Raw genomic sequence first — 23,327 nt, 5'->3', positions numbered from 1 at the left:
CTCCCTTGAGGAATCTTACCCGTCTCTGGCTAACCAGTCATCTTCCGGGGCCATACAGGGAAATGTGAAGTTGGTAAGTGAGAGAGAAGCCTTATCGTTTGAAAAGGTTAGCTTTTTACTTCTTTGCATATTTATGCCCTGTGGCTTCTATGCCCAGCATTTGTCTTGAGGTGTCTTTACCACTTGGAAGAATTATGATACTCGGTAAATTCGACATGTGGCATGAGTTCTATTTAAAGGTTGTGATTAGGTAGGAAGAAGAAAAGCTACAGAAGTAGCAGGCAGAAGAAAACCTGGGAAGATGGATTATTTCTTTGACATATCTTCTTGTAGAGTAACTTCAGCATGGATAGGTTTTAAACGACTAATTAAATTGTGCACACACATTAACATAATAGGAATATAGTTACCTAACCAAAGCATACCTGTAATTACCAGCCATCTCCAGTGAAACCAAGAAAACCAGTTAGGCACCTTAGGCATTTGTGAAAACTTATCTATGATATGGTGGATATTGTCCGACTGAACTTAAACAGTCTGAGAGAATTCAGATAAACTAGAACACCCCATTCCTGGGGACTGTTCATATCCCATATGTTCTTTTAACGATAAATAGTCTGTGGTTGTAAGATTTTGGAGTGCTACAATTTGCACTTCTCCTAATTCTTGGTTGAGTTCCAACAGTATAGATCCAGTCCAATTTTTGTTTTACTGCATGCACAGGCCAGCTTAGATATCTCCTTCCTCATTCCCATGGCAAGTCCAGGAACTGGTGGGATGAGTGCATCTACAGCTGTAGCAGTGCATGGATCTTTGTTGGGGTTTTTTGATGATCATCTTCTGGCATGAGTCTTCCAGAGAGTGCTGATGTTGGAAGTACTTTTTCATATCGTATCTTAGTTCATTTTCGGGGTAGCCAAATTAGGCTTTGATCCTCTGTATAAACACAAACAGACCCTTTGCCTACACTTTTATATGTCCTTTATATCATTGTGTAGAACTCATTAGAGGTCACCACATAGGAACTGCATTTTTTTTTTAATCATTAATCTACACTTACATGACGAATACTTTGTTTACTAGGTTCTCCCCTATACCAGGTCTGCCCTATATACTCCTTTACAGTCACTGTCCATCAGCGTAGCAACCTGTTGTAGAATCACTACTTGTCTTCTCTGTGTTGTACAGCCCTCCCCTTTCTCCCACCCCGCTATGGATGCTAATCTTAATACCCCCCTACTTCTCCCCCCCTTATCCCTCCCTACCCACCCATCCTCCCCAGTCCCTTTCCCTTTGGTACCTGTTAGTCCATTCTTGAGTTCTGTGATTCTGCTGCTGTTTTGTTCCTTCAGTTTTTCCTTTGTTCTTATATTCCACAGATGAGTGAAATCATTTGGTATTTCTCTTTCTCTGCTTGGCTTGTTTCACTGAGCAAAATACCCTCCAGCTCCATCCATGTTGCTGCAAATGGTTGGATTTGCCCTTTTCTTATGGCTGAGTAGTATTCCATTGTGTATATGTACCACCTCTTCTTTATCCATTCATCTATCCATGGACATTTAGGTTGCTTCCAATTCTTGGCTATTGTAAATAGTGCTGCGATAAACATAGGGGTGCACTGATCTTTCTCATACTTGATTGCTGCATTCTTAGGGTAAATTCCTAGGAGTGCAATTCCTGGGTCAAATGGTAAGTCTGTTTTGAGCATTTTGATGTACCTCCATACTGCTTTCCACAATGGTTGAACGAGTTTACATTCCCACCAGCAGTGTAGGAGGGTTCCCCTTTCTCCACAGCCTCGCCAACATTTGTTGTTGTTTGTCTTTTGGATGGCAGCCATCCTTACTGGTGTGAGGTGATACCTCATTGTAGTTTTAATTTGTATTTCTCTGATAATTAGCGATGTGGAGCATCTTTTCATGTGTCTGTTGGCCATCTGTATTTCTTTTTTGGAGAACCGTCTGTTCACTTCCTTTGCCCATTTTTTAATTGGGTTATTTGTTTTTTGTTTGTTGAGGCGTGTGAGCTCTTTATATATTCTGGACGTCAAGCCTTTATCGGATGTGTCATTTTCAAATATATTCTCCCATACTGTAGGGTTCCTTTTTGTTCTATTGATGGTGTCTTTTGCTGTACAGAAGCTTTTCAGCTTAATATAGTCCCACTTGTTCATTTTTGCTGTTGTTTTCCTTGCCCGGGGAGATATGTTCAAGAAGAGGTCACTCATGTTTATGTCTAAGAGGTTTTCGCCTATGTTTTCTTCCAAGAGTTTAATGGTTTCATGACTTACATTCAGGTCTTTGATCCATTTTGAGTTTACTTTTGTATATGGGGTTAGACGATGGTCCAGTTTCATTCTCCTACATGTAGCTGTCCAGTTTTGCCAGCACCACCTGTTGAAGAGACTGTCATTTCGCCATTGTATGTCCATGGCTCCTTTATCAAATATTAATTGACCATATATGTCTGAGTTAATGTCTGGATTGTCTAGTCTGTTCCATTGGTCTGTGGCTCTGTTCTTGTGCCAGTACCAAATTGTCTTGATTACTATGGCTTTATAATAGAGCTTGAAGTTGGGGAGTGAGATCCCCCCTACTTTATTCTTCTTTCTCAGGATTGCTTTGGCTATTCGGGGTCTTTGGTGTTTCCATATGAATTTTTGAATTATTTGTTCCAGTTCATTGAAGAATGTTGCTGGTAGTTTCATAGGGATTGCATCAAATCTGTATATTGCTTTGGGCAGGATGGCCATTTTGACGATATTAATTCTTCCTAGCCATGAGCATGGGATGCGTTTCCATCTGTTAGTGTCCCCTTCAATTTCTTTTAAGAGTGACTTGTAGTTTTCAGAATATAAGTCTTTCACTTCTTTGGTTAGGTTTATTCCTAGGTATTTTATTTTTTTTGATGCAATTGTGAATGGAGTTGTTTTCCTGATTTCTCTTTCTGTTGGTTCATTGTTGGTATATAGGAAAGCCACAGATTTCTGTGTGTTGATTTTGTATCCTGCAACTTTGCTGTATTCCGATATCAGTTCTAGTAGTTCTGGGGTGGAGTCTTTAGGGTTTTTTATGTACAGTATCATGTCATCTGCAAATAGTGACAGTTTGACTTCTTCTTTGCCAATCTGGATTCCTTGTATTTTTTTGTTTTGTCTGATTGCCGTGGCTAGGACCTCTAGTACAATGTTAAATAACAGTGGGGAGAGTGGGCATCCCTGTCTAGTTCCCGATCTCAGCGGAAATGCTTTCAGCTTCTCGCTATTCAATATAATGTTGGCTGTGGGTTTTTCATAGATGGCCTTTATTATGTTGAGGTACTTGCCCTCGATTCCCATTTTGCTGAGAGTTTTTATCATGAATGGATGTTGAACTTTGTCAAATGCTTTTTCAGCATCTATGGAGATGATCATGTGGTTTTTGTCTTTCTTTTTGTTGATGTGGTGGATGATATTGATGGACTTTCGAATGTTGTGCCATCCTTGCATCCCTGGGATGAATCCCACTTGGTCATGGTGTACGATGGTTTTGATGTATTTTTGAATTCGGTTTGCTAAAATTTTGTTGAGTATTTTTGCGTCTACGTTCATCAGGGATATTGGTCTGTAGTTTTCTTTTTTGGTGGTGTCTTTGCCTGGTTTTGGTATTAGGGTGATGTTAGCTTCATAGAATGAGTTTGGGAGTATCCCCTCCTCTTCTATTTCTTGGAAAACTTTAAGGAGAATGGGTATTATGTCTTCCCTGTATGTCTGATAAAATTCCGAGGTAAATCCATCTGGCCTGGGGGTTTTGTTCTTTGGTAGTTTTTTGATTACTGCTTCAATTTCGTTGCTGGTAATTGGTCTGTTTAGATTTTCTGTTTCTTTTTGGGTCAGTCTTGGAAGGTTGTATTTTTCTAGGAAGTTGTCCATTTCTCCTAGGTTTCCCAGCTTGTTAGCATATAGGTTTTCATAGTAGTCTCTAATAATTCTTTGTATTTCTGCGGGATCTGTTGTGATTTTTCCTTTCTCATTTCTGATACTGTTGATTTGTGTTGACTCTCTTTTCTTCTTAATAAGTCTGGCTAGAGGCTTATCTATTTTGTTTATTTTCTCGAAGAACCAGCTCTTGGTTTCATTGATTTTTGCTATTGTTTTATTCTTCTCAATTTTATTTATTTCTTCTCTGATCTTTATTATGTCCCTCCTTCTGCTGACCTTAGGCCTCATTTGTTCTTCTTTTTCCAATTTTGATAGTTGTGACATTAGACCGTTCATTTGGGATTGCTCTTCCTTTTTTAAATATGCTTGGAGTGCTATATACTTTCCTCTTAAGACTGCTTTTGCTGCGTCCCACAGAAGTTGGGGCTTAGTGTTGTTGTTGTCATTTGTTTCCATATATTGCTGGATCTCCATTTTGATTTGGTCATTGATCCATTGATTATTTAGGAGCGTGTTGTTTAGCCTCCATGTGTTTGCGAGCCTTTTTGCTTTCTTTGAACAGTTTATTTCTAGTTTAATGCCTTTGTGGTCTGAAAAGTTGGTTGGTAGGATTTCAATCTTTTGGAATTTACTGAGGCTCTTTTTGTGTCCTAGTATGTGGTCTATTCTGGAGAATGTTCCATGTGCACTTGAGAAGAACGTGTATCCTGTTGCTTTTGGATGTAGAGTTCGGTAGATGTCTATTAGGTCCATCTGTTCTAGTGTGTTGTTCAGTGCCTCTGTGTCCTTACTTATTTTCTGTCTGGTGGATCTGTCCTTTGGAGTGAGTGGTGTGTTGAAGTCTCCTAGAATGAATGCATTGCATTCTATTTCCTCCTTTAGTTCTGTTAATATTTGTTTCAGGTATGTTGGTGCTCCTGTATTGGGTGCATATATATTTATAATGGTTATATCCTCTTGATGGACTGAGCCCTTTATCATTATGTAATGTCCTTCTTTGTCTTTTGTTACTTTCTTTATTTTGAAGTCTGTTTTGTCTGATACCAGAATTGCAACACCTGCTTTCTTCTCTCTGTTGTTTGCTTGAAATATCTTTTTCCATCCCTTGACTTTAAGTCTGTGCGCGTCTTTGGGTTTGAGGTGAGTCTCTTGTAAGCAGCATATGGATGGATCTTGCTTTTTTATCCATTCTATTACTCTGTGTCTTTTGATTGGTGCATTCAGTCCATTTACATTTAGGGTGATTATTGAAAGGTATGAATTTATTGCCATTGCAGGCTTTAAGTTTGTGGTTACCAAAGGTTTAGGGTCAGCTTCTTTACTGTCTTACTGTCTAACTTAACTCGCTTGTTGAGCTATTATAAACACAATCTGATGATTCTTTATTTCTCTCCCTTCTTATTCCTCCTCCTCCCTTCTTCATATGTTGGGTGTTTTGTTGTGTGCTCTTTTTAGGAGTGCTCCCATCTAGAGCAGTCCCTGTAGGATGCCCTGTAGAGGTGGTTTGTGGGAGGCAAATTCCCTCAACTTTTGCTTGTCTGGGAATTGTTTAATCCCTCCTTCATATTTAAATGATATTCGTGCTGGATACAGTAGTCTTGGTTCGAGGCCCTTCTGTTTCATTGCATTAAGTATATCATGCCATTCTCTTCTGGCCTGTAGGGTTTCTGTTGAGAAGTCTGATGATAGCCTGATGGGTTTTCCTTTGTAGGTAACCTTTTTTTTCTCTCTGGCTGCTTGTAATACTTTGTCCTTGTCTTTGATCTTTGCCATTTTAATTATTATGTGTCTTGGTGTTGCCCTCCTTGGATCCCTTGTCATGGGAGTTCTGTGTACCTCTGTGGTCTGAGAGGCCATTTCTTCCCCTAGTTTGGGGAAATTTTCAGCAATTATTTCTTCAAAGACATTTTCTCTCCCCTTTTCTCTCTCTATTTCTTCTGGAATGCCTATGATTCTTATATTATTCCTTTTAGATTGATCACTCAGCTCTCTTAAAATTCTTTCATTCCTGGAGATCCTTTTATCTCTCTCTGCATCAGCTTCTCTGCGTTCCTGTTCTCTGTTTTCTAGTCCATTAATGGTCTCTTGCATCTCGTCCATTCTGTTTTGAAGTCCTTCCAGAGCTTGTTTTATTTCTGAATTCTCCTTCCTTAGTTCTTGCATATTTCTCTGTAAGTCCATCAGCATGGTTATGACTTTTGTTTTGAATTCTTTTTCAGGTAGACTGGCTAAATCTATCTCCCCAGATTCCTTCTCAGGGGAAGGTGTAGCAGATGCTGAAGCTGTCTGGGTTAATCTTGTCTGGATCATATTTTTTTGCCTTTTCATGTTGACAGGTGCTATTGACTGTCAGCTGGGAGGGCCAAAATTTTCACTTGCTACTGGCCTTTCTTTACTGGGGCAACTGCGACCCCTAGTGGCTTGTGTTGGGTAATTGCGTGTAGACTGGGTCTTTGTGTCTTGCCTGGCCGGAAGGGAGAAATTTCCCTTTCTGTGGGCGGAATTTGTCTCAGGCTGCTTCTCTGCTTTCGCAGCGCCCGGTGGGGTAATGGATGGGGGGGCTGCTTGACTGTTTGCCTCCGTGAGGGGTCTCAGAGCTGTTGCCCAGGGGGTTAGTGCACCCGGTTTTCCCTGTAATTTCCAGCTGCTGTACTGTGACCTGGGTTGTTTCCGTCAAGCTGTTAAGTCCCTGTCCCTTTAAGACTTTCAAAAAGCCCCCGCTTTTCTTTATCACAGGGGCATCAGCTTCAGCACCCGCTCAGAGGTCTTACTCCCTGTTCCCCCAGTATCCAGGGCCCCCTGGGCATGTACTGTGTCTGCGCTCTGGCCCGGATGGCTGGGGCTGGGTGTTCGGCAGTCCTGGGCTCCGTCTCCCTCCCGCTCTGTCTATTCTTCTCCCGCCGGGAGCTGGGGGGCGGGGCGCTCGGGTCCCGCCGGGCCGGGGCTTGTATCTTACCCCCTTTCACCAGTCGCTGGGTTCTCGCTGGTGTAGCTGCAGTCTGGCCACTGTCCTGCGTCTTCTGGTCTCTCTTTTAGGGCTAGTTGTGTTTGTTGTATTTTCAAAAGTATATATGTTTTTGGGAGGAGATTCCCACTGTCCTACTCACGCCGCCATGTTGGCTCCGCCCAATCTCTTTTTTTCTTTCTGGAAGATTTTTAAATATTGTTTGTTCCCAATATTCTGAAATTTCAAAATGAGATGCTTTGGTGTGGTTCTACATTCATCCGCTATGCTGGGAGTCAGTGGGCCTATTCAACTTGGAAGCTCAAATCCTTCAGTTCTGGGAATGTTTCTTAAAGTATTTCTTTGAAGATTCCCTCCTTTTCAGATTTTATTTCCCCTTTTCTCCTCACAGCCATTTTCAAGTAGCTATCTTCCCCTCCCCAACCTAATCTTATACCACTTGAATCACACATCATCAGATTATTCCACTCATCGCTCCACCTTGTTAGAGTCTTCTACCATCCCAGCCAGGGTCCCTCCCATCATTCCATGGAAAATTTAGCTCTGTTACACAGTCACTCTCTCCAGTACTAGTCCTGTTATAATCCCAGGTGATTTGATCCCCACAGATGATCCTTGCAAAATCTTTGGCTCTCAGTCCTTGGTTTCTCTAGAGACTCCAGGGATCTCTCTTCAAGCCTACCTTAACCACTCACTGCTGTGGTCTCACTCCAGGCCCTTGTAATTACCAATCACTGCAAACCCTTCCAAAATTTCAATGTCTGGCATCTCCCTCACCCACCACCACCACCACCACTGCACACCCCCTTCCATCTCTAGGTCACTCTGTCTAACACGGAACTGTACAATCCTACCACTGTCACCATTCTTCACCCTCTCAGGTCCTCTCTTCCCTCTTAACCCTGCTTAAATTCCATGGTCAATTTTTATAATCACTCCGTGCCTGTTCAGCTAAAACACAATCCAGGTTAAATCAAATACTGCCTATTCTGTATCTACACTCATAAAATTAAACATGACTGGAAGAGATAAAAAGAAAGAAAACCAAAACCTGTTAGCATCACTGTGCTAATGCTCTCACTACAGATGACTGACATGAACTGCTAGTGCAGCCTAGCAACCATTTATTTCCAGACCTTCTAAAACAACTATTTCATCTCTTCTCTCCTCAAACTAATGACTTCACTTCATTGATAAAATTGAACCAATTTAAAAAGCAAAACAAAACATTTCCACAAGCACCATATCTACCCACTTAACTAAACTGATGTCCATATTCTCTGTCTTTCCTCCTATTACCACAAATGAATTTTCTGTGCTCCTAGCCAAAACCCAACCCCTCCCCTCATACACTAGATTCCATCCCCTCATCTACTCAGTGTTGTTGTTCCAGTAATTTTCCCCTTTTCCCTCCATGATGCATTTTCCCCTTTCTATTGAATCTTTCTTGTCAACATACAAATATGCTTCTTAAAATAATTCACTTGATCCCACATACTCTTCCAGCCACTGCCCCCATTTTCTTCCTCCCTTTATAGCCAAACTTCTCAAACAAGTCTCTATATTCACTGTGTCCAGTTGCTCTCTATCTATTCTTACATGCCTACCAGAAATTTACCCCCACCACTCTACAGAAGGCCACTACTCTTGTCAAGGTCACTAATAACCTCCCTATTGCTTAGCATAACGGTCTATTGGCAGTTCTTATCTCAGCATTCTTTGACACAACTGTTCACATCTTTCCCTTAAAACCCTCTCTTCATTTTGATTACAGGGCACTCCCACCACACAGAACATTCCTTCCATCTCCTTTACTGGTCCCTCCTCACCTCACTGCCCTGCACATGTTGTAGGATCTACTGAGTTCAGTCTTTTCCCTTCCATTAGCCTCACTCACTTTGTGACCTCTTCTGGTCTCACAGCTTTTCTCCCAGATTTATATCCTTAGTCTGTACCTCCACCATCAAATGCAGGCTATAATACCCAACCACCTTCTTGATACTTAGATGTCTAAGGATACTTCACAAGCATAATGTCTAAAAGTGAATTGCAGAGTTTTCTCTCCAAACTATTTCCAGTTTTCCACACCTCGGTTATCAACAATTTCACCTTTCAAGTAGCCAGAACGCCAGAGCCACCCTTGTTTCTGTTATTTCTCTCTCACCCCACATCTAATATATCAGCAAATTCAGTTAGACCTACATCCAAAATACAGCTAAAATTCATATTTATTGCCACCTTCACTGCAAATACCTTCACTCATCTAGGCTACCAACCATTGTCTCTTGACTGCATTATCACAGTGACCCCCTAATTTTCTCCTTTATTCCACTGTTTATTGCTCCTTCCAGTCTATTCCAGACATAGAAGCCAGATTGATCCTGTTACAATATAATTCAGGAAGTGCTGGTTTCACTATGGCAGCGTAAGCCCTCTATAGATTATACCACTCACTGATGGTAATTATAAACTATGAGCAAAATACAATAGCCTGAGGTCCCTAAAAGTAACGAAACACACGATGATTGTGGAGTATTATTTTACAAGTTTACTAAGTTCAGTGGCATGCTATGTAGCCATCAAACTTTACGTTTATAAAAACTGAGGGTTCTAATAAATGATTTTATTTTACAAAATATGTACAATATTTTTAATGTGTTTAACAATGTTTTATATTAACATGGTCAAGTTACAGCCATTAACAAATAAAAGTCCTGAAAGCATAACTATGGTTTGTTCATACAATGTTTATAAACTTCTTTCCAACAAAATTACATATTAAAGCTCAAAGTGATACTGTCAAAATCAGGCTTTAAAAAAATCAAGGAAAACGTATCATAAACAGCAAATACCAAAATAAAAAGGCCAGTCAGCCAACATTTATCAAACACTATAAACTATTATATAGGTACCATGAGCACTGTGAGAAAATAAAAATAGTAATAGCTAATACAGAGCACCTACTATCTGCCAGGAACCAATGATTCAAATTCACTTGGTCCTCACAGTAACAGTAGGACATAGGCACAATGATTTTCACCATCTTACTGAATAGGAAACTGAGGTTAAGTAAGTTGTCTAAGGTCATACTAGAAGGAGTTGGTGGGACAGGGAGTCTAAACTAGGCAGTCTGGCTCCAAAGTTCTTGTTCAACCACTATACTATGCTGCAGAATTAAAGAAAGAAAACATAATAATGAAGATGCTTTAAATTTATTTTAAAATCCTGAGATTGTGGCCAAATTATACTATGCTAAGTCCTTCAACATATTCATGCAAAGTCAGGGGCACAGGAAGGTTTAATGTAAAGGATAATAAATACCTGGTGTTCCAATGGCTCTTACATATGAAAATACAATGTTTGTCTTTCCTTTCAGAGCATTTTCTATGTTCTGAAGGTCTTCCGGGGTGGTAATATATTTTACTTCATTAAAGAGAAGAGCACTGAAATAAACAGAGATGTAACTGGTAGAAAATCTGGTATGTACTTAGTTATTTAATACATAAGTCAAAGAACCTAATCAGAAGAGAAATTCAAGTCTTTTGAGAAAATTATCAGTAGTAAGAACCTAAGCATTTTAATGCTGAATTAAAATCACACTAAATTATTAGTCTATTCCTAAGAAATGGTGCTCATTCTCTACCATAACCACCTTAATATATTTAAGCTGTATTTGCTAACATCCTACTCTGGCCAAATAGTTGCTTAAAGATAGATCTCTCAGCCTTAAACACATATGAGCTTTTCACAGATGTAAACTGTAAGGCTTCTTCCTTGGATTATTAGGCCCTGCATGACCTAGACCTTGCCTACTTCTCCAAAGTCATCTTGTTCTTACCATTTCTCATGCCTACCATTCTTTAGACACACCTCAGCACCTTTGCACAAACGGTTCTTTGTGCTGAAAGCTATTCCCTCTGCTCCTTCTCATATACGTGGTTTCAGCAAAAACATTTCATTGCTTCAGAGAAGCTTCCCTATAGGTCCTATGTAAGTAGATCTGTATCATCTTCTCTTCAATTTCACACTATTTGATCTTTAATTGTACTTATCACAATTTATAATTATTTATACATTTACTTGTTTATCCCTGCCTCTCTCATTAAATTGTTACCTTCTTGAGGCAGGGATCTTGCATATTTTATCACTATATTCATAAAAACTTAGAGCCTAGCCTAGCACACTATAAGTAATCAATAAACATTTTCTGAATGAATGAAAGAAAAAATAGGGTAGGAATTCTTTACTGCCATGCTTCATTTGAAGAAATGCAAGTTCAAAACGCTGAAGAGCTTGCTTACTCAAAAACGTATTTACTGAAATTGGGAAGCCAGGAACAGAACATAAAACAGGTTTCACTGCTAGTTCAGTGATCTTTCCACTTGACCATATTCTTTTCAAAATGCAGATCACACAAACTGATATTACTTCTTCCAAAAGAATCTCCTTTTCAAAATTTCTACTTCTATATAAATTATCTATCCCAAACAGTTCATTTCACTTAATCCCTACACACATGTGTGTGTGTGTGTATGTGTGTGTTAAGCTAAACTTTAAGGGCTTCTGAACGGTATACCAAGTCCACATACTTAAATAAGCAAACTGTTTCCAATAAATTAGTCACTCAAACTTTCCTCTTATGTAAAACATGGCACTTTTGAGTAATAGAGCAGTTCTCAAACTTTTTGGTCTCAAGATCCCTTTATAACCTTAAAAATTGAATTCCTCAAAAAGCTTTTGTTTATATAGGTTACATTTATTAATAGTTATATCTGTTATTAATTACATACTTAATATAATCTGTGAATTACATCTATTAATATTTAATAAATTAAAACAGCAATTTAAAAATATTAATTCCTTAAAAAAATAAACACCATTGCATATTAACACTATATTCAAAAATGTTATATTCCAAAAGAAACATTTGAGAAGAGTGGCATAGTTTTACACTTCTGCAAATCTCCTTAACATGAGACTAAATGGAAGACAGCTGGATTTTCATATCTGCTTCTTCATTCAACCTGTTGTGATATCACACAACACATGTAGCCTCTGAAAATGCACTCTTGAGAAAGCAAGTGAAAAATGAAATAATGTCTTAGTATTACAAAAATATTGTGACTTCATGAGCACCCTGAAAAGGCTGCCCTAAATTACACTGGCATAAATATTTGTCTATATATTATAGACTTGCTCAACTTTTTAGAATAAATGTAAAATTTGATCTTCTATAATTCCCAGAGCTCTCGTTTTGTTTTCAAAAGAAATATTTACTTAGCAGTACTATTTGATAGGTATTTTCACATATATTCATTTAATATCTTCAATGATATTCTTCAAATATTCTTCATTATACACACACAGAGCCAACAGTCTGAGACATTTAATATCCTGTTCTAGCTCATACTGGCAGTCACTGGTAAGCCGAGATTCAAACCCAGTTCTTCAACACTAAGGCCAGAACTTCCTACGTTATTATTGATGACTCAAATGGGAAACCAGGTGAAAAAGAGAGGCAACTAATGAATGGCAAGGGAATCCCAGTAGGAATCTGGGCTATTGGATGCTTATACATTTTGGTAGCAAGTCCAGGACTACCCTTGAGTTATATTGGTAGGGACCGTCTAGTGAACTTAATTGGACTAACGATGTAAATCTGGATTTGGAAATTACATCCAACCATTTACCTTTATTGCTCTAGCAGCTCTAAACCACTCACTTCAAAATCAGATCTGAGAATAGACACCTCCCCAACTTTTTCCCCCAATAAAGATTAGTAAATATAAATTAATAAAACCAACAACATTTAGGGGCACTTACTACATGTCAGGCATACTACTAAGCACTCTGTAACTAGTAGCAATTTATCAGCTTTGGACCTACCCAGCTCTGAACTCCTCCCTTTTGCCTTGGGAAATCCCAGTTTTCTGAGTCTATAGTAGGCAGAGCCCAAGTCCCCTCAGAAAAGCTAACAATACCATAAACTTGCTTTTTCAGGCTCCCTGCTGCAAGACATGGTTATATAACCCAGAATCACTTGCCTGACATTCTGGACCAGGAGCTATAAGAATCAGAGACAGTGCAGAATGATTTCAAGAAGCAGGAACAGCAGTAGTCAGCTTCAAAAGCAGAAATGACAATGCTAATGACAGCCCCAGTGCAGGCCATGCAGGCTGTGGCATCTTAAACTCAGCAGTAATGTGGCTGTCCCTGCAGACTACTTTTGTATTATGATTTAGACTGTAAATAAGAGTCGATCAAATCTGACTCCAGTTCTCCAGCCCTTCTAGTAAGCCTGAGATTTCCTACATCTTCTCCAAATCCTTTTCTGCCTAAATCAGTCAGACCCAGATTTGGGGGTTTCTAAGAACCCTGAGCAGCGCACTAGGTCTTAATCTTCATAGAAACCATCTGAGAATGCATTATCATTAACTTCATTTTACAGGTAAGGTCATGGGGCTGAAAACAGGTTACTTTGCCTAATGTCCCAAACAAAGCTCATTAGTCACTTAAAACACAAAACTAATGACATTCATGATCTAAGGATCTCTGTGATTGTTCTCAATGGTTTCCTAATGTCAATATATTTTTTAATGTTAATTTCCAGTATATGGGAACATCTAGGGGTCTCTAGGACCCATTCCACAAAGTCACCTTCACTCCAATCCCAAAGAGGAAAACTACTGACAGAAATGGTAAAAGGAAAAGTATGTCTTGAGATTTTTCATGTTCTACTCATGGAGTAAAATAGTCTGGGGCTGTTCTGACTTGAGAGCACTTCCTGCCCCAGAAAGGCCTTCCTTTTCCTTGGCTTGCCTTTCCTGGGGCCCTCCTATCACAACTATTAGGTACTAAGATGGAAGGTCAAGAACTGAGTGGGTGTTACACCTATCTGACCCTGCTTTTAGACCAGCAGGCCACTCAATCTTTTTCTTAGAAAAAAAGACCATTGTCATATTGCATTTCTGTCATTATTCAAATTCTAAAAAAAAAAAAAAAAAAACTCAAAAGAGGAAATGTTACCTTCTATTTTACCATACCCAAATCCTTAGGACAAAAAAAATGGAGAGGTGGAGGTAGGCTGAGAAGGAGAGAGAACAACCCAGGGTGACAAATTGCTTTTTCCTAAATTAATTATGTTGTGACTGGGAAGATCCTGAAATATCCCAAAATACTTTGTTATGCATTTTCTAAATTAATACAGTTAAAATAACAAACAGAAGCCACCTCTGAAATGTGAATTGAGAGTACAAGTATTAACAAAGTTTACAAACATTCATCTTAGTCTTTTTATCAAAGACTTCTTCTACTAGCATACCCCTTATAAAATTCTTATGGTCAAACAATCTGAGGGGCTAATCAAAGAAAAGGATTTCTGCTCCTCCCATTCATTTTTTTAATTTTGTTATCATTAATATACAATTACATGAAGAACATTATGTTTACTAGGCTCCCTGCTTCACCAAGTCCTGCCCACACAGCCCATTGCAGTCAACGCCATCAGCGTAGTAAGATGCTGTAGAATCACTACTTGTCTTCTCTGTGTTGCACAGCTGTCACCATGCCCCCCACACACATTACACATGCTAATCATAATGGCCCCTTTCTTCTTTCCCGCCCTTATCCCTCCCTTCCCACCCATCCTTCCCAGTCCCCTTCCCTTCGGTAACTGTTAGTCCATTCTTGGGTTCTGTGATTCTGCTGCTGTTTTGTTCCTTCAGTTTTTCTTTGTTCTCATACTCCACATATGAGTGAAATCATTTGGCATTTGTCTTTCTCCGCCTGGCTTATTTCACAGAGCATAATACCCTCTAGCTCCATCCAAGTTGTTGCAAATAGTAGAATTTGTTTTCTTCTTATGGCTGAATAATACTCCATTGTGTATATGTACCACATCTTCTTTATCCATTCATCTACTGATGGACATTTAGGTTGCTTCCATATCTTGGCTATTGTAAACAGTACAGCAATAAACATAGGGGTGCATCTGTCTTTTTTAAACTGGAGTGCTGCATTCTTAGGGTAAATTCCTAGAAGTGGAATTCCTGGGTCAAATGGTATTTCTATTTTGAGCATTTTGAGGAACCTCCATACTGCTTTCCACAATGGTTGAACTAATTTACATTCCCACCACCAGTGTAGGAGGGTTCCCTTTTCTCCACAACCTTGCCAACATTTGTTGTTGCTTGTCTTTTGGATGGTAGCCATCCTTACTGGTGTGAGGTGATATCTCATTCTGGTTTTAATTTGCATTTCTCTGACAACTAGCGATGCGGAGCATCTTTTCATGTGTCTGTTGGCCATCTGAATTTCTTCTTTGGAGAACTGTCTGTTCAGCTCCTCTGACCATTGTTTAATTGGATTATTTGCTTTTTGTTTGTTGAGGAGCATGAGCTCTTTATATATTTTGGATGTCAACCCTTTATCAGATCTGTCATTTTCGAATATATTCTCCTATACTGTAGGGTACCTTTTTGTTCTATTGATGGTGTCTTTTGCTGTACAGAAGCTTTTCAGCTTGATATAGTCCCACTTGTTCATTTTTGCTTTTGTTTCCCTTGCCCAGAAAGATACGTTCATGAAGAAGTTACTCATGTTTATGTTCAAGAGATTTTTGCCTATGTTTTTTTCTAAGAGTTTTATGGTTTCATGAGTTACATTCAGGTCTTTGATCCATTTTGAGTTTACTTTTGTGTATGGGGTTAGACACTGATCCAGTTTCATTCTCTTACATGGAGCTGTCCAGTTTTGCCAGCACCATCTGTGGAAGAGACTGTCATTTCCCCATTGTATGTCCATGGCTCCTTTATCATATATTAATTGACCATATATGTTTGGGTTAATGTCTGGAGTCTCTATTCTGTTCCACTGATCTGTGGCTCTGTTCTTGGGCCAGTACCAAGTTGTCTTGATTACTGTGGCTTTGTAGTAGAGCTTGAAGGTGGGGAGTGAGATCCCCCCCACTTTATTCTTCCTTCACAGGATTGCTTTGGCTATTCGGGGTCTTTGGTGTTTCCATATGAATTTTTGAACTATTTGCTCCAGTTCGTTGAAGAATCTTGTTGGTAATTTGATAGGGATTGCATCAAATCTGTATATTGCTTTGGGCAGGATGGCCATTTTGACGATATTAGTTCTTTCTAGCCAGGAGCATGGGATGAGTTTCCATTTGTTAGTGACCTCTTTAATTTCTCTTAAGAGTGTCTTATAGCTTTTCAGGGTATAGGTCTTTCACTTCTTTGGTTAGGTTTATTCCTAGGTATTTTATTCTTTTTGATGCAATTGTGAATGGAATTGTTTTCCTGATTTCTCTATTAGTTCATTGTTAGTGTATAGGAAAGCCACAGATTTCTGTGTGTTAATTTTGTATCCTGCAACTTTGCTGTATTCCAATATCAGTTCTAGTAGTTTTGGAGTGGAGTCTTTAGGGTTTTTATGTACAATATCATGTCATCTGCAAATAGTGACAGTTTAACTTCTACTTTACCAATTTGGATTCCTTGTGTTTCTTTCTTTTCTCTAATTGCCGTGGCTAGGACCTCCAGTACTATGTTGAATAACAGTGGGGAGAGTGGGCATCCCTGTCTTGTTCCCGGTCTCAAAGGAAAAGATCTCAGCTTCTCCTTGTTCAGTATGATGTTGGCTATGGGTTGATCACATATGGCCTGTATTATGTTGCGGTCCATGCCCTCTATACCCATTTGGTTGAGAGTTTTTATCATGAATGGATGTTGAATTTTGTCAAATGCTTTTTCAGCATCTATGGAGATGACCATGTGGTTTTTGTCCTTCTTTTTGTTGATCTGGTGGATGATGTTGATGGATTTTCAAATGTTGTACCGTACCATCCCTGCATCCCTGGGATGAATCCCACTTGGTCATGGTGTATGATCCTTTTGATGTATTTTTGAATTTCGTTTGCTAATATTTTGTTGAGTATTTTCGCATCTACGTTTATCAGGGATATTGCTCTGTAATTTTTTTTTGTGGGGTCTTTGCCTGGTTTTGGTATTAGAGTGATGTTGGCTTCATAGAATGAGTTTGGGAGTATTCCCTCCTCTTCTATTTTTTGGAAAACTTTAAAGAGAATGGGTATTATGTCTTCTCTGTATGTCTGATAAAATTCTGAGGTAAATCCATCTGGCCTGGGGGTTTTGTTCTTGGGTAGTTTTTTGATTACCGCTTCAATTTCTTTGCTGGTAATTGGTTTGTTTAGATTTTGTGTTTCTTTCTGGGTCAGTCTTGGAAGGTTGTATTTTTCTAGGAAGTTAGTTGTCCATTTCTTCTATGTTTTCCAGCTTCTTAGCCTATAAGTTTTCATAGTATTCTCTAATAATTCTTTGTATTTCTGTGGGGTCCATCGTGATTTTTCCTTTCTTGTTTCTGATTCTGTTGATGTGTGTTAATTCTCTTTTTCTCTTAATAAGTCTGGCTAGAGCCTTATCTAGTTTGTTTATTTTCTCAAAGAACTAGCTCTTGGTTTCATTGATTTTTTCTATTGTTTTATTCTTCTCAATATTACTTATTGCTTCTCTGATCTTTATTATGTCCCTCCTTCTGCTGACTTTAGGCCTCATTTGTTTTTCTTTTTCCATTATCGATAATTGTGACATTAGACTATTCATTTGGGATTGTTCTTCCTTCTTTAAATATGCCTAGATTGCTATATACTTTCCTCTTAAGACTGCTTTCACTGTGTCCCACAGAAGTTGGGGCTTTGTGTTGTTGTCATTTGTTTCCATATATTCCTTGATCTCTATTTTAATTTGTTCATTGATCCGTTGATTATTTAGGAGCATGTTGTTAATCCTCCATGTGTTTATGAGCCTTTTTGTTTTCTCTGTAGAATTTATTTCTAGTTTTATACCTTTGTTGTCTGAAAAGTTGGTTAGTAGAATTTCAGTCTTTTAGAATTTACTGAGGCTCTTTTTGTGGCCTAGTATGTGATCTATTCTGGAGAATGTTCCATGTGCACTTGAGAAGAATGTGTATCCTGTTGCTCTTAGATGTAGAGTTCTATAGATGTCTATTACATCCATTTGTTCTAGTGTGGTGTTCAGTGCCTCTATGTCCTTACTTATTTTCTGTCTGATGTATCTATCCTTCGGTGTGAGTGGTGTGTTGAAGTCTCCTAAAATGAATGCATTGCATTCTATTTCCTCCTTTAGTTCTGCTGGTATTTGTTTCACATATGTTGGTGCTCCTTTATTTGGTGCATATATATTTATAATGGTTATATCCTCTTGTTGGACTGAGCCCTTTATCATTATGCAATGTCTTTCTTTATCTCTTGTTACTTTCTTTGCTTTGAAGTCTATTTTGTCTGATACTAGTACTGCAACATCTGCTTTTTTCTTCCTGTTGTTTGTATGAATTATCTTTTTCCATCCCTTGACTTTTAGTCTGTGCATGTCTTTAGGTTTGAGGTGAGTCTCGTGTAAGCAGCATATAGATGGATCTTGCTTTTTTATCCATTCTATTACTCTGTGTCTTTTGATTGGTGCATTCAGTCCATTTACATTTAGGGTGATTATTGAAAGATATGTACTTATTGCCTTTGCAGGCTTTTGATTCGTGGTTACCAAAGGTTCAAGGTTAGCTTCTTTAGTTTCTTACTGTCTAACTTAACTCGCTTATTGAGCTATTATAAACACTGTCAGGTGATTCTTTATTTCTCTCCCTTCTTATTCCTCCTCCTCCATTCTTTATATATTGGGTGTTTAATTCTGTGCTCTTTTGTGTTTCCTTTAACTGCTTTTGTGGGTAGTTGATTTTATTTTTTGCCTTTAGCTAGTATTTGGTTTTTCTGCTTTCTTTGCTGTGATTTTATTTTCTCTGGTGACATCTATTTAGCCTTAGAAGTGCTCCCATTTAGAGAAGTTCCTCTAAAATACCCTGTAGAGGTGGTTTGTGGGAGGCAAATTCCCTCAACTTTTGCTTGTCTAGGAACTGTTTAATCCCTCCATCATATTTAAGTGATAACCGTGCTGGATACAGTATTCTTGGTTCAAGGCCCTTCTCTTTCATTGCATTAAATATATCATGCTATTCTCTTCTGGCCTGTAAGGTTTCTGTTGAGAAGTCTGATGATAGCCTGATGGGTTTTCCTTTGTAGGTGACCTTTTTTCTCTCTCTGGCTGCCTTTAATACTCTGTCCTTGTCCTTGATCTTTACCATTTTAATTATTATGTGTCTTGGTGTTGTCCACCTTGGGTCCCTTCTGTTGGGAGTTGTGTGTGCTTCTGTGGTCTAAACGATTATTTCCTCCCCCAGTTTGGGGAAGTTTACAGCCATTATTTCTTCAAAGATACTTTCTATCCCTTTTTCTCTCTCTTCTTCTGGTACCCCTATAATGTGGATATTGTTCCTTTTGGATTGGTCACACAGTTCTCTTAATATTGTTTCATTTCTGGACATCCTTTTATCTCTCTCTGCACCCGCTTCTATGCGTTCCTGTTCTCTCATTTCTATTCCATCAATGTCCTCTTGCATCTCATCCATTCTGTTTTGAAATCCTTCCAGAGATTGTTTTATTTCTGTAGTCTCCCTCCCTACTTTGTCCATTAGCTCTTGCATTTTTCTCTGCAGCTCCATCAGCATGGTTATGACTTTTATTTTGAATTCTTTTTCAGGAAGATTGTTTAGGTCTATCTCTCCAAGTTCCTTCTCAGAGGATGTCTCTGTGATTTTGGTCTGGATCAAATTCTTCTGCCTTTTCATGCCAATAGAGGTAGCTGTGGGGAGCTGGCGCGTGTGTCAGCTGGGAGAACGTCCCTTCTTGCTAGTTTGTGGCCTTCCTCTCCTGGGAGAATGGCAACCCCTAGCAGCTTGTGCTGGGCAGCTGCGCACAAACGGGATCTCTGATTCTTGCCCGGCCGCTGTGAAATAAGCTCTGCCCTGCTGCTTGTTACTTTCTTTGCTTTGGCAGAGCCGCACCAGAGGGGAATGTGCGGGGGGCTTTTTATCACCATGAGGGGCCTCCAAGCTGCACTGCCACCCAGGGTGTTAGGGCACCAGAGTTCCCCGGGATTCCCAGCTGCTGGGCTGAGTGTGCCGGGGTGCTTCTGTCCAGCTGTGGGGTCCCTGTCCCTTTAAGTCTTTCAAAAAGCACTCGCTTTTCTTTTGTCCCAGGGGCACCGGCTGCAGGGACCTGCTCGCAGGTTTTACTGTTCCGTTTCCCTAGTATCCAGCACACCATGCACTGTGTGTTTGCACTCCCGGTGTGGATGGCTAGGGCTGGGTGTAGCAGCCCTGGGCTCCCTCTACCTCCATGCTCCAACTCCTCGCCTCCCACAGGGAGCTGGGGTGAATGGCGTGACCTGGGCTGCAGCTTGTATCTTACCCCCTTCACTAGGCACTGGGTTCTCACAGGTGTAGATGTAGTCTGGCTGTTGTCCTGTGTCTTCTGGTCTCTCTTTTAGGAATAGTTGTATTTGTTGCATTTTCAAAAATATATATGGTTTTGGGAGATTTCTGCTGCTCTACTCATGCCGCCATCTTGGCTCCTCTTCTGCCCCTCCCATTTTTAACAATTAAAAAGTGAAGTTCTTCATTCATCCACCAATCCAACACTTTGATAGGTCATGCATGGGGCTATGAACTGGTAGAAGGACTTTTGTATAAATGGGCACAGTTTAGGGATATAACCACTACTACCAAATAACATAGAGATGTGAGGGATTCAAATACACAATAAGTAATTTTTATCATAACTTCCTAGTAAAAAGTATATCACTATCAAACAGGAATACACCTGACAATATCGTGTAGGAACAAAGATGATACAGATAGAGGAATGAGCAATAGTGAAAAACTATTAAGAAAGGAACAGCATGAGCACAATTTAGGAGTTTTAGAGGAAGACACATCTAAGAGTAGCTTTCCCCAGATGTTCTACAGTAATGTCACCTAAAATCCTGACTTCTTCATAGAAACTTCCAATCCACATTTGAGGCTATGATGCCTTAATTTTCAATACTTCTAATTGACTTGCATCAGACTTGTTAGATAAAGGGTATTCTCAATCAATAAATAAAGATTAGTTATTACTTTAACTTTCTTTTTCTACATATTACCCTTTTTAATCCATCTAGAACCAAGGAGTAAAATTTTCCTCACACAGTTATCAAACCACTCAAATTCCACCAGTTTTGACTACATTTTATGTATATTTTGTACATATATTTTAGAAAACAGCTTACAATTCTTAGACTATAAATTCAAATTCTTATACTTTAGTTTCATTTATTTTGCATATTGGTAACACTTTTATATGGTTCAAAACACAAAAGGTACCAAAACAGTTGAAGAGTTAAGCTCCAACTCCTTCCCCCATCCCAGCTTCTCCATTCCATTCTTACAAACCAATACTATGTTTCTTGGGAAGCCTTGAATATTCATGCCATATATATATATATATATATATATATATATGTATATGTATACAATATGTTCCCACACAATATGTACATATATGTATATATGTGTGTGTGTATATATATATATATATATATATACACACACACACCATAAATATTTATATAGGCCTCTGTTAGGAGACAATTCTCCCTGGATTCACAGTGTGTTCCTACTCAGTTCAAGTCTCCTAAAGATAAAAACTGGCATAAGAGAAAATTAGAGAACGTCTCCTCTTCACAGTTTAAACTTGCCTCCTTCTCTCAGGAGCCATCAGTTCCCATGCAAAAAATAATAAACCTTTCCCTTCTTCTCTGGAGCTAAATATTTATATTTAGTGGTGGAGAACTTCTTCTACCTCAGAGAGGATTTGTTTACAATCCACAGAAAAAGATAAGCATGCTGTCTCCAGAAGGAAAGAGTAGATGTGCCAGCTACTATATAAACTCAGATATTCATAATTTATGAGTTCTCCTTCTCCAAATCTCACTGCTAGTACAAGTGTAAGCATACGGCTGTGACCTTGTGCTCTGTGGAGAACTGGTATAGGGATCTAGTACTGCCATGTTATACTGGCTGCTGTTACTGCTGTGTAATCTCATTTCTGATTTCTGATTAGAGACCTGGTGTTTCTCTAAGTCCATATACACAAGTATGGTAACACTAAGACTCCAGAGTTTCGGACTTAATACCCCCTTTCTTACATACATGGTGCTATGCTATATGCTAAGCACTTGTTTCATTTCACTTAATATTATCTTCAAAGATCAATGTGAGAAAATCTTAAAAGACCAATAAGTCAGACTATTTTTAATCAATAATGTTTTAGGAATATTTTAAATATCCTACAAAAAAGAACATTACCTAACTGCCATACTGGTCCAAAAATATTCGATTTTTTAAATACTTAGTGTAAAGGTTAACCTAAGTTTATACTTGTTATTCTATTCTTAGATTTTACTTAATCTTTTCCCCAGTTGCCATTTTCCTACATTCAGAGAATATGAAATCAAAGCCTTGATCTTTTCCACTGACAAAGAAGTAAAGTTAAAATATAATTGTGGTTTACTGTTCTCAATCAAAACCTTCTACATAAAGAACAAATTCAAATGCCTTTGGGAAAAAAAAACAGCCTGGGTTACACATTTTTAAAGAGCAAGCCAAGTAGAGCAATAATTCTCAAATGCAAGCTTTTAGTCCATACACGAGCACTTTCAGAAAAAGAAAAACAATCCAAACATTATCTGCAAATATTTCTTCTCCTTGATTATGAGGCTAAGAAATAAATTTGGGCCAAAAATAACTGACAAGTTAATTGAGATTGACAAGTTAATTGAGACAGTAAATTTGGGCTCACCTGTTTAACTGTTGCCTACTGAAATGCAAACATAGAAGAATTGCTTATACATAACTACACATATATTATCTATGATATATACATATAACTCATAGATAATTAGTATTAGATAACAGTGTCCTAGGAAAAAGATATAGCTCTTACATATTTTGTATCAAATAACAGTCTTAAAAAAAAGATTCAATAAATAAATAACTCTTTAGTTTTGGGTAATGGCATTATGAAGAATTTCAGGAGAGCTGTTCATTAATTTCTGTATTTCTTATGTGTTCTACAATAAGGATATTGTCTCTGTAATCTACCTGGTTTGTTTTCCAGTCTTTTTTTAAATAATAAAAATTCAGTAAGGTCAAAGGGCACAAACTTTATACACAGAAATCAGTATATTATACATATTACAATTATATATGATACTGTTCTTCATATACATATTTGACATACAGACATAAAAATGTATCAGTACATGCATGTTAGAGACAACAGAAGAAAAAAACTCATTTATAATAGATATAAAAGAGATGAAATATATCCCTGATGAACATAGATGCAAAAATACTCAACAAAATATTAGCAAACCAAAATAGAATCTGTATCAAAAGGTAATACACAATGATCAAGTGGGATTTATCTTAGGGATGCAAGGACGGCACAACATTTGAAAATCCATC

At 38.5% G+C, this 23,327-nt stretch overlaps 1 protein-coding gene across 6 annotated transcripts in view; it reads right to left on the bottom strand.

Annotated features, from left to right (window-relative positions):
- Window positions 1-23,327, bottom strand: part of TXNDC16 (thioredoxin domain containing 16) — a 106,052-nt gene that overhangs the window by 43,501 nt on the left and 39,224 nt on the right. For 5 of the 6 annotated variants that reach the window (XM_057488462.1, XM_057488460.1, XM_036917931.2 and 2 more), the window contains one exon: window positions 10,206-10,327. In XM_057488462.1, coding sequence (XP_057344445.1) covers window positions 10,206-10,327 — 122 coding nt within the window. Of the gene's footprint in view, window positions 1-10,205; window positions 10,328-10,738; window positions 10,871-23,327 lie in introns of all 6 variants that reach the window. The other variant, XM_057488464.1, reaches the window with a different exon arrangement.

The sequence above is a fragment of the Manis pentadactyla genome, chromosome 11 (assembly GCF_030020395.1).
Source record: "Manis pentadactyla isolate mManPen7 chromosome 11, mManPen7.hap1, whole genome shotgun sequence".
NCBI classification, from domain to species: Eukaryota; Metazoa; Chordata; class Mammalia; order Pholidota; family Manidae; genus Manis; species Manis pentadactyla.
Note: the sequence above shows the minus strand (reverse complement) of the source record. Positions and strands in the feature narration are given on the sequence as shown.